At 41.5% G+C, this 11,873-nt stretch overlaps 1 protein-coding gene across 1 annotated transcript in view; it reads right to left on the reverse strand.

Moving 5' to 3' along the window:
- Positions 1-6,503: 6,503 nt before the first annotated feature.
- Positions 6,504-11,873, reverse strand: part of LOC119578504 (5-aminolevulinate synthase, erythroid-specific, mitochondrial-like) — a 7,233-nt gene continuing 1,863 nt past the window's right edge. The window contains exons 4-10 of the mRNA XM_037926076.1: positions 10,720-10,896; positions 10,314-10,535; positions 9,958-10,169; positions 9,661-9,793; positions 8,889-9,157; positions 8,502-8,726; positions 6,504-8,254 (exon numbers count right to left, since the gene is read on the reverse strand). Of these exons, the coding sequence (XP_037782004.1) occupies positions 8,144-8,254; positions 8,502-8,726; positions 8,889-9,157; positions 9,661-9,793; positions 9,958-10,169; positions 10,314-10,535; positions 10,720-10,896 (1,349 nt within the window). The 3' untranslated portion in view covers positions 6,504-8,143. The remainder of the gene's footprint in view (positions 8,255-8,501; positions 8,727-8,888; positions 9,158-9,660; positions 9,794-9,957; positions 10,170-10,313; positions 10,536-10,719; positions 10,897-11,873) is intronic.

Below are 11,873 nucleotides of genomic sequence, written 5' to 3' on the forward strand. Positions count from 1 at the left end.
GTCCTCTACTAACATTGCTAAGATTACTTTCCGTAGACATGACCTCCCCTTAATGTTTATATTGGCAGAGAATCCCTCCCTGTACGACCTTATTAACCTCCATCCCGTCAATGTCAGAATAGTTGGCGTCTAGGCCATCCGCCAAACACTGCTGCTCCACAGCCCAATGTCCTATATGTACCGATCTTGGTCATGATCGATCAGACTGCTGTGCACAGTCACGTACATGTGCCAGTTGTGGTGGCTTCCATAATGTAGTTTATAGGTTCTGCCCTACATACAAGTTTGAGTCTAAGTTGGCAATTCTCAGATTCAAACTTAGCTAGACAGGAAGCACGTCGGCGGTGCTTTCACTCCGCCCATCCCCCTTCCTCCCAAGGTGTTTCTACAGCCAATGTATCTAATTCTCCCCCATCTTGCGTTTCCGCGTCTACCCCCTCCTCTCCCGATCAAATTATTTTGCAATTCTAAATCCAGACAGCCCCATCTCTGCTACTGCCCCGACACCTACCCCTCTCCCACCTCACTCTACCTGTTCCAAACCCTCTTATCCACCTACCTCTTGCTAAACCGCTCAGTCCCCTATCTCTGCTGCCCCTCATATGGAAATCTGCTTCTCAGACCTCACTAGCCAAATCCATTTCAGAAACTCTCGAAGACATTCAGATTCATCTAATCATGACCTGAAATAATATGCCTACACTTCATCCATCTTCCAATCTCTCTACCATTACCTCAAACACTTAAAGTAATTGTCGACATCCACCCTCCTCCTATTCATGTTCCCCTACACCATTTCCCTTTCCCACTCCCTCCCAACACATCCTATCCTCCCCTGCTTCAACTCCCTCCTTCCCTACTATCTCTTCCGTTTCCCTCTTGATACACAAGTGATTCTTTGTCGCAATATCCCCCTTCCCTGGACTCTCTCCCTCCTGACATTTCTCCTGAAAATGTGATCTAATCGCCCCTAAACCCTTTCTCCTTTGCTAATCTCCACCTTACCCTACGGACATCCTTGCAGAATCCCACACGTTTTCCTTTGATAACTTTAATCTAATCAACCCTAGTTAATCCCTACCTTAGCCCATTTACTCACCCTCTCTACCCTCACCCCTCTTTGCCCTTTTTAATGCCATCCTATCCTGAAGTGCTATACAGCTTTTGACGTGTAGCACATTTAGTCATCAGTTAACCCCCTTCTTTACTTCTTTCACTTCTACACCTTTCTATGGTGCTTATATGACCTTTGATGTCTAGCACATTTACTTTCCTGTATAACCATTAGCCATTTTCCTCCTACTCCAACATCCCTTTCGACCTTTATTACCCACTGATTGCTTCATAATGGTTCTTTTGCAGTCTTCCTCACCCTTCCTCGGACACAGATACTCTCCATTTGAATTAATTGCCCTGTGCCCTTAATCTCTTCCCCTATTATTCCGCTTGCTCTCCCCTCTTACCCTTTTCACTACCATACTGTCCTGTAGTGCTATACAACTCGGACTTCTAACACATTGTATCCTAATATTTATTTATTTACTGATTTTTTTTCTGCCGCGTCAACGTCTAAGATCATTCAAAATACAACGATAGGGTGATGCTTGTGGGTGAAGCCTCCAGGTAAAGAATTTTTTTGGCTCATAAGGCGATGTTTGTGGAATATCAGAATGATTAATGGTGAAAACAAATAAATATGCAAGGCATCAGAGGTCATGTAGCATTATGATAAAGGATTTTGGCGAAAAGGGTAAAATGAGTTAACGATTAGGATAAAAGGAGTAACATGTTAAACGTTGTAGAGCGTTGTAGGATGGTACAGTAGTGAAAAGGGTAAAGAGGGAAGAGCAAATGGAGTACGGCGGGGATTTGTAAATGGAGAAGGGGTTAAGGGCATAGAGCGATTAGATCAAATGGAGAGTATCTATGTGTTTGAAGAAAGAATAGTTACGCTGTAAAAGGAAAGCTGCAAAAGAGCCATTATGAAACAGTCAAAACGGGTAATATGAGAAGAAATTGTAGTTGGAGAAGTAGTAGAAGAATCCAGAGAATGAGATAAGTTAACAGGGGAAGGTGGTAAACCATCAGGAAGAATGTCAGGAGGGAAAGGTTCTGGAGAAGGACACTTACGATATAAGGGAGTGAGGATGGTTATTGGCAAATACTTTGAATGTAGTGCGAATAGGAATAGATGGATTGGAAGGTGGATAAGGGAGCGGAGCGTTTCTTGGGCCATGTAATGGAAGTTTTAGATGTCTTCAAGAGTTTCTGGAGGGGGGTTGAGTCGGGAAGTCTAAGAGAAGAGGAGGATAGATGTGAGGAGAAGAGGGGATAGATGTCCGAGGAGCAGGGGGAAAGGTGGGTGTTAGACAGGAGGTGACAGGAGATGGGGCGGAACGTTTAGATTGTATAGTAAGACAGGTAGAGTGAGGAGGGGTAGGTTCCGGGGAAGTGGTATAATAGGGAGTATCTGGATTTAGATTGGAAAGGGAATTTGAATGGGGGAGAGAGGGAGTAGAGGTAGTATGGTTCAGGTTAGAGGGAAGATATACTAGGGGAGATCCTGAGACATCTTGAGAAGATGGGAGGAAGGACAGTTTTGGAGTATGTACAGAGAGAAAAACATCGTTTGCGTGCTTCCTCTTTGGCCTCACGAAAAGTGATGCCTAGTTTGCAACCGAGAAACACTACCTCAGATTCGAGCTAGTAGGAAAGGTAAAACCTGTTAAATGCATTATGGGTCATCACAATAGGCACATGCGTGACAGTAAAGATCAATTTGGACGACCAGGACCAGGTTGGACATAGTCCCTGTCGGGGAGAAGGAAACAGTTCCCGTGCAAGTAATAGAGAGGAGTGAGGTTGGGCAGGAATAGGTTTGCCTGTGAGGTCAGTCAAGGTAGTTAGTGCACGAGTTTGGGTCTCAGAGTAGGAGTAGGCGTGAACGATCGTAACGACTATGAAAGGAAACTTTGCCTACTTGTTTTTTTAATATATTGGCCCATATATTGTTTGGGCTCAAAAGTGTACTCGAAAAGTTTGCAGAGGTGGAAGCAGTAAGGACGAGGATGGAAAAATATGGTGGTTTAGAGTGAAGTCGTACAGTGAGGAGGAGGACAAGAGGGATGAATAGTAGTCAGAGGAGTGGCAGGGGTCGGTTAATGGTTAAAAAATAAATGGGCTAGACACCAAAGGTCATATAGCATTATGATAAAGTATTTTGGCGAAAAGGGTAAGGTGAGTGAATGATTAGGATAAGTGAACAGAAGGGGATGAAGAAAAGATGGAAAAGGAAAGGGGGAGAAGAAAAGACCATGCAAAATTAATTGAGGCAAAGGCTAAAGTCCAAGGTAAGGGTGATCCCCTACATTGGGCCTGTCTCCGTCTCCTAAGCCTCCCCACCCCACCCCCGCGGCAAAAATGAACATGGGATTTGTGAGGGTGGCAAGGTTCGAGAAACCAAAGAAATTAAATTTAGAAAGGCTAGTTGGAGGGGCAAACCTTAATGACCCAACTAAGGGTAAAACAAAATCATTATTGGCCATGGGGAGCCCGAAATAATTGGGGAAAAGAAATGGTCTGTCCTTCCAGGTCAGTCCTTATAAGGGGTAAAGACTAGGTGATTAACCAAGGGAATACCTACCCATGGCTCCCGGGGCTGTTCAGGACTTACACAAAGCCAGCCTGTCATCCTTTCAGCACAGTTCTCACACCTTAGGATGTGGATAGAAGAAGGGGATGAAGAAGAGAAGGAAAAGGAAGGGGGAGGAAATTAGTAGAGGCAAGGGCCGAAGTCCAAAGTAGGGGTAATCCCCTATTTATTTATTAACTGAGAATTTGTTGTGCCATCATGTGAGGTCATTTGTGGTGTATTCAAAATACAGCTATAGGATGGGGCTGAAGCCCCCAAATATAGCATTATGATAAAGAATTGTGGCAAAAAGGGGTAAAAATTTATTAATGATTAGGATAAATGGACAGAAGGGGATGAAGAAGAGAAGGAAAATGGTTAATGGTTAAAAGCAAGATAAATGTGGATGGGCTGTGTTGGGAGGGGTTAGGAGGATAGGGTGTAGGGGGGATATCGTTAGGAGGATGGATATCAGCAGTTACTTGCAGTGTGAAAGGAGCAGGAGTTGTAAGATTTGGAGGTTGAGTGTCAGTTTTCATTAAGTAATCTTGAATATTTTCAATAGTTTCTTCTGAGGAGTTGGTTGGGGAGTTTTGGGGGATAAAGGATTTCTAGTGAGGGGGGGAAGAGAGGATTGGTGTCTCAAGCGTAGGGGCAAAGGAAGGTGGAGGTGTTTGTGTGGTAGGGGAAGAGGGGGTGGAACGTTTGTTCTGTCTGTTACGGGTAGTGCGAGGAGGGAGAGAGGAAGGTGTTGGGGTTTTAGTGGTGATTGGAGTATCTGTAGTAGAGATTGGAGTGTCTGGATTTAGGATGGCAAAAGAGTTTGACTGGGGAAGGTAGGAGGTAGAAGAGGGGGAGTTAGATGTAGGGTGGGTGGGTTTAGGAGAATTGGTAGAATGAGCAGTATTACTGGAGTAAGGAGTAAGAGAGAAACCACGTCGACGTGCTTCCTGTCTGGCTTCACGTAGTGTGAGTCCAAGTTTGAATCTGAGAGTTGCTACCTCAGACTCAAACTTGTAGGTGGACAGCCCCTATAAAATACATTATGGGGCCGCCGCAGTTGGCACATGTGCGTGATTGTGCAGAGCAGTTAGATCGGTATGGCCAGGTTGGGCACATAGTGGGCATCTGGCTGTGGAACGGCAATGTTTGGCTGGATGTCCTAGACGCCAACAATTTGGCACTGACGTGGAGGAGGTTGGTATGGACAAACAGGGAGGGATTCTCCTCCTATGTAGACGTTAAAGGGAAGGTCATGTCTACGGAAGGTAATTTTGGCTATGTTAGTGGGTTTCTTTCGATGACCTCTGGGGGGAATGGAGTAGCATTGTACTGATGTTGCATCATAGTCTGTGAGACAGGCAAGTAGGTCTTCTCCACAGTCTGACCAATCTTGTCATAGACTGGGCAATTTGCTGGGGGAGATTGAAACTGTTCCGGTGCAAGTATTGAGGGTTGGATGGGGTTCTGCAAGGATGGGGTTACCATATAGGTCAGTTAATTTGTTAATGCTATAGCTTGGTTTTCGGATGTTACTGTGACAAGACGGGAGCGGTCGGGTCGGCTACGGAAAGAGACTTTACCTACTTGTTTTTGGAGACATTGTTGGAAGAGAAGGGTGTTGTCAGAGTAGGGAGCTGTGGGAGGGATCACGAAAAATCGGTCCAATTTGGCTGCGCTAAAGAGAGTATTCAAGATTGTTGTAGAGATAGGGGTAGTAGAAGGGCGGGGGCATGACGAAGATGGAGTAGTGTTGAGGGAGGTAGTGTTATGGAGAGGTGGGCAATAAGGCTGTAAGGTATTAATAAGGGAGGATGGGGTGGTTGATGTTGGAGGTTGTGGGGATAGAGGTGTTGAAGTTGAGCATGTTGGAAGAGTGGAAATGTTCCTTAAGGGTTGATTGTTGGCTACTGTACTAGTAGGCATTGATGAGGGGGTAGTTATTGCAGTGTTCGGAGCCGTGGTCAAAGGAGAGCCTGGGGTCAGGGAATCGGGTGGGTTTACATCGTTGGTGCTATTTGATAAAGGGGCAAGCCTCATTGCCCCTAATAGTGGGGATATGTTTTCATTACTGGCCATGGTAAGCCTGTGTTATGTTGGGGATAAAAACAGTCCACCCCTCAGGGTCCCCTTGAGGGTAAGGGCTAGGTAACAAATCAGGGGAATACCGTGCCCATGGCTCCCTCAGGCCATTCAGGACTGGCACAAAGTCAGCCTTTCATCCTTTCAGCACGGCTCTCACACCTTAGGAGGTGGATAGCAGAAGGGTTTGGTGAAGGGACAGAAACGAAAAGTGGGAAGGAAAAAGAGGCCATGCAAAATTAGTTGAGTCGAGGGCTGAGTCCCAAGGTTCGGGAGTTCCCCATCATTGGGTCCCAGTCTCCGCCTCCTAAGCCCCCCCAGGACAACAACGGGCAAGGGATTGTGGGGGAAAAAAGGGAGAAGAAAGACCATGCAAAATTTGTTGGTGCCAGGGCTGAGGTTCAAAGTAGCAGTGATCCCCTACATTGGGTTTCAGTCATCTCCTAAGCCTCCCACAACAATAAGCAAGCGATTGCAGGGGGGGTTGCCATTACTTTACTTTACCATAGTGCTATTTGACTTTTTATGTCTAGCACATTTATTTATTTCAACCATTAACCACCTTGATATTAGCCCAATATAATTATGGGAAGATCAACAGGAATGGCTGGTCAACCCCCTTTGCTGAAGACCTTGTAAGTGAGACCTATTTGCGAGTAAAGCATGAAAAAAAGTAATATACCTTCTTTCCATCCTATTTCTTGTTTTGATAATTTTAATGTACACATTTCACTGTACTTGCATCAAAAGCTAAGGTCATTATCTGCAATGAAGGATAAGGAAAGGCAGATTATGCTCTCTACCGCATCTATTGGTGCTACCATATTATTTGAGGTCATGTGACACCCTCTTAGATTTTGTTCTTTCAAAACACAATGTTAAAACATATATTTGTATAAAACATATGATCCATAAATATATATATATTTAAGAATTACACAACAAAGGTTCTTTAAATGCATTGAAAATCAAAAGCACGAAACTGATGGTGCAAATAATGGAATAATGTTATGATTTGAATAAGAAAATGTTAAGAAGTCTGCGTGTATAATTATTGCATAGCTGTGTACTGTACATGTGTTTACATATATAATTTATTGTATATGTAAATTTGGGTGTGAAAGTGTGTATTTTATATTTAATTGATTTATAAAATGCAACATGCTCCCACACATGCACACCCACAAGCACCTGCTCTCATAAAAGTAGAAGATAAAGAATGAAGAGAGAAGAAGAAGAAGAAGAAGAAGAAGAAGAATGCATGCATGCACGCACACCATACTCTGTGCCTTTACATGCAAACGTGCACAGTTAAAAATGTCTCACACATACAGACTAATGCTTAGTATCACACTCATAAGATCATTAAATAAATATCAGGACTGTTATGTTTAAGTGTTGAAAGCACATCAGTTGTCATGCACATTTCACAAAAACCTAAACCCAAAAAAGAAAAAACAAAAACAAAACACATATATATTAATTACATTACAAACACAAATTCTATCACAAATAGAGTACCTAATTAATTACAGGGTGTTGTTTTTCTTGGAATAAAAGACTAGGTCTATCATTCCATTTATATCTATCATACATAAAATGCCTGGTATCTATGTATAGATATACAATTCTTTCATTACCGTAAAATTGTGGTTCTAATAATTCATATTAAAAAAAAAAAATTGATGGGTTCTAATAATTCATATTTGAAAAAAATTGATGGATACATATGGAACAATATGCTGCTTTTCCAGGGGGTCTCAGAGGACAGAAAGGCATTGGGTGCATTAAATAACATCAAAAGTGAAGCAAGAAATGGAGAAAAAACAATCTGCATTAGGAGAATAATGATATATATCCAGCATTACCTAAACTATTTCTCCATTTGCCTTTTTGAACACATTCAACTACCTATCCATGAAGGTTCTCACAATAAACATTTAATGAAAATTACATGGTTTGCAGGAGTGCCTTATAAAATAAATATCTTAAGATGGTTCACATGACCAACAGTTTTTGAAAACATCCAATAGTACGGATTCTACAAAGATTTGACAGTGATTGCTTTTCCTGGGCTTCACACATGCAGTCACTTATTTATGGAATTAGTTAATAAATAGTGAAATAGATATGTAGATTCATGCTTTCATTGCTTTTTATTAGTATATATAAGAAACTAAACATTTAACTGCACATAAAGAGCAACTTCGTTTTTGTGTCTGTAAATAGTTTTCTATCTTTGACTATTGACAAAAGGAATGACACTGTAGTAAATGATTTCATCACAGTTGATGGAATTGCAAATAGACAAGTTTATACAATGTAGATTTTACTGTCATGTATTCTTGCTACATAAAGGACTGCATATGTCTTTGGTCATTATTCATATCCAAGATATCACAACCTCACTGGTCTATGCATAATGTAGTGCTAAAAACATTCAGCTAGTTGTGGGCAGTAGGGTTTGTCACATTCACTGCTGCATTTTTGCCGAGCCTCCAGTTGCTTGAAAAGAAAAGGTTTCTTGCAGAAAGTACATTCCTGGAAAATATCAATTGGGCAGGTCAGTGAGTGCTTATAGAATATATAAAGCAATATACTTTTTTGAAAATTGCTTTATAGTTATCTGGCAGAAAGCAATTAGCCAAGTTAGATTATGCTTACAGAGTATAATAAGCAATGAAATTCTCTTTTAATATGTTCAATATACACAGAGCAAATATTGTCAACATGGGTAACAGAGTTACATGCTCTTCACCATTCAAATAGACTAGTAAAAAATACTAACATCATCACATCTCTTATCATTTAAGGGCAGATCCAACTCCTTCCATATACTAATAAGGTCCTTCACAAACTGATCCATCATTTCTGGGGTGTGCTGAGGTGTTGGGGCAATTCGAAGCTTCTCTTGTCCTCTAGGTACAGTCGGGTAGTTGATAGCTTGTACATAGTGGCCATACTTTCGTATCAGCTCATCAGACACTTTTGTACAAAGCATAGGGTCACCAACCTAGAAAGATATAATAATATATTTTTTTTTGTTCTTGTTTATAATTGTCACTTTTTATATTATAAAATAAATAACTGTCTTGGAATTACCATTATGGCTTCATCCTTTATATATCATTTCACTTTTCATTTACAAAGAAAGTTGTATCCAATGCTTCCTTACATGAACAGGTAAAATGTGTGAGGGGCAATGCTCCACAGGTAAGCCATTATCCATGAGCAATTTGCGGAGGTACTGAACTGCCTTCTGATGGACTCCTCGCAGAATTCGGCCTTCCTCACTGCTCAAGATGGTGACAGCAGCCAGAGCTCCAGAAACAACAGTTGGTGGTAAGGAGGTGGTGAAGATAAAGCCAGCTGCATAGCTACGAATCATATCAACAAGAGTTGCATTTCCTGCAATGTAGCCTCCAATGTTGCCAAAAGCTTTGCCTGTAAATAAGATATCCTCTCATTAGGAGAGTTATACACAAAAACATCTGATAATGTAAGTATATGGCTGAAAACAGAAAAGTTATCTGAGAACCCATTGGACCCTGTACATGCACTGGTCAGTGCAGTTTTCTTTTGTCAATTTTGTTCACATATAAATAGTTCTATCATTCCTGAGTCACCTAAGACTATTTACTGAATTTTCAGGGAGAAAGTTTTGATTTGTAAAATTATTATTTTCATTATTAATGCTATTATTGGAATTATGATTATCATGAAATTATTAGTAGTAATGAAAATATCTTTCCTTCAAGGAATAAGGTAAAAAGGTGAGAACAGTAACTAACAACTTGGTGACTAAGCACTTGTGGAGCCATCTGTCTGCAAACAAAATAAATAAACTGAAATCACAGCCTAAGCGGGTTATTCTTTTTTCAACCTACACACTAACACAAACAGTAAGAAATAGAAAGGCCAGTCACAGTGACAACAAACATACTAACCCAGGGTGCCTGAAACAATGTCAATTTGATCTTGCAGTCCATCCCTGTCAGCAATACCAGCTCCACTTTCACCATAAAGACCCACAGCATGTACTTCATCCACAAAGGTTATAGCTCCATACTTGTGTGCTACCTGAGATTAATTACAACAGGTTCTTTAATTAAAGTGATAAAATGATAATGACAAGAGAAACACTGGATGGTGTATATGTCAGGGTATTATCTTGATTTAAAATTACTCTTCAAGAGAATGACAAGCTAATATTAGATGGAATATACTGAATTCCTTTAACTCACATCACACAGTTCCTTTAGTGGACAAACAGCACCAGTCATGGAGTGTACAGTTTCAAAGGCTACAATCTTTGGTGTAGATACATCTACAGATTTCAGTAATTCTTCAAGGTGTTTTGGATCATTGTGTCGGAATATGTGCTTGGGAGCCCCTGAGTTGCGTATCCCTTGGATCATAGAAGCATGGTTTCCTTCGTCTGAGAAGATGTGGCATCCTTAAAAGAAAATGAAAGAAAGAAAATGTAATATTTTTTCATGCATGCCTTTCAGTATTATTTTATTATATAACTAAATTTTATTATCTAGTTATTTCTGCATACCATGGATTGTAATAAGCCTGTCAGACAACTTTCTCTTACCTGGCAGTGCCTTAGCAAGTGTGTACAGGGTTGAATCATTAGCCACATAACATGAAGTGAAGAGCAGTGCTGCATCCTTCTTGTGGATAGAAGCCAATTTTGCTTCCATGGCTTCATGAAGTACAGTGTTGCCTGAGATATTCCTTGTTCCTCCAGCACCGGCACCATGCTCTTCTAAGGACTTCTTTACTGCTTCTCGGACTTTTTCATGACGGGACATTCCTACAGAAAGAAAAATTAATGTTTTTGAGAAAAAAAAAGTAAGTTTGTTTTACTAATCAAAAACTGTCATAACCTTGTTTAAAAGTTTTAGCCTTCTTTCTAAATGATTTTTCACCAAGCACTACTATTTTCACATCATAAAAATACCACCCAACTGCAGAATACAGTTTACTTAAATGCTTACCTAAGTAGTCATTAGAGCACCAAACTGTGATCTCCTTCTCACCCCAAGAATATTCCTTGGCCTTGGGGAACTGGCTGGCCATTCGCGACACCTTTTTGAACACACGGTACGAGTGGTCTGCCTTCTTGCGCGCAATTTGTTCTTGGAAGAAGTCATTGTAGGGGAACAGTTCTTGCTCTGCACAAATAGAAACTAGACTTCAGATGAAATGGGTCTGGCAACAATATATGATAATAAGAAAGAAAAGAAGAAGAAGAATAAGAAGAAGAAGAAGAAAAGGTCCAAAGTGTTTTTCTGATTTGTGTGTGTGTGTGTGTGTGTGGTGTGTGTGTGTGTGTGTGTGTGTGTGTGTGTGTGTGTGTGTGTGTGTGTGTGTGTGTGTGTGTGTGTGTGTGTGTGTGTGAGAGAGAGAGAGAGAGAGAGAGAGAGATGAGAGAGAGGGAGAGAAGAGAGAGAGAGAGAGAGAGAGAGAGAGAGAGAGAGGGGGGGGGGGGGGGAAAGGGGGAAGGAAGGAGGAAAGAAAAGGGAGGAAGGGGAAAAAAAAGGAGAAAGAGAGAGGAGAGAGGAGGGGGAGAGAGAGAGAGAGAGAAGAGAGGGGAGAGGAGAGAGAGAGAGAGGGGAGGGGGAGAGAGAGAGGGGGAGGGAGGGGGGGGAAGGGGAGGGGGGAGGGTGGGGAAAAGAAAAGAGAGGAGAAGGAAAGAAAGAAAGAGAGAGGAAGGAAAAAAAGAAAGAAAGAGAGAGAAGGGAAAAGGGAAAAAAGAAAGGAGGAAAAGAGAAAAAAGAAAGAAAGAGAGAAAGGAAAGGAAAAAAAGAAAGAGAGAGAAGGAAAGGGAAGAAAAAAGAGAGGAAGGAAAGGGAAGAAAGAAAGAGAGAGAAGGAAAGGAAGAAAGAAAGAGAGAGAAGGAAAGGAAAGAAAGAAAGAGAGATGGAAGGAAAGGAAGAAAGAAAGAGAGAAAAAGAGATAAAAAAAGAGAGAGAAAGAGAGAGAGAGAGAGAGAGGAGAGAGAAAGAGAGAGAGAAGAGAGAGAGGAGGAGAGAGGAGGAGAGAGGGGGGGGGGAGGGGGGGGGAGGGAGGGGTGAGGCGAAGAGAGAGGAAAAGGGAAAGAAAAAAGAAGGAAGGGGAAAAAAAGAGAGAAAAGGGGAAAGAAAAAAGA

Source organism: Penaeus monodon, chromosome 11 (assembly GCF_015228065.2).
Source record: "Penaeus monodon isolate SGIC_2016 chromosome 11, NSTDA_Pmon_1, whole genome shotgun sequence".
Lineage (NCBI taxonomy): Eukaryota > Metazoa > Arthropoda > Malacostraca > Decapoda > Penaeidae > Penaeus > Penaeus monodon.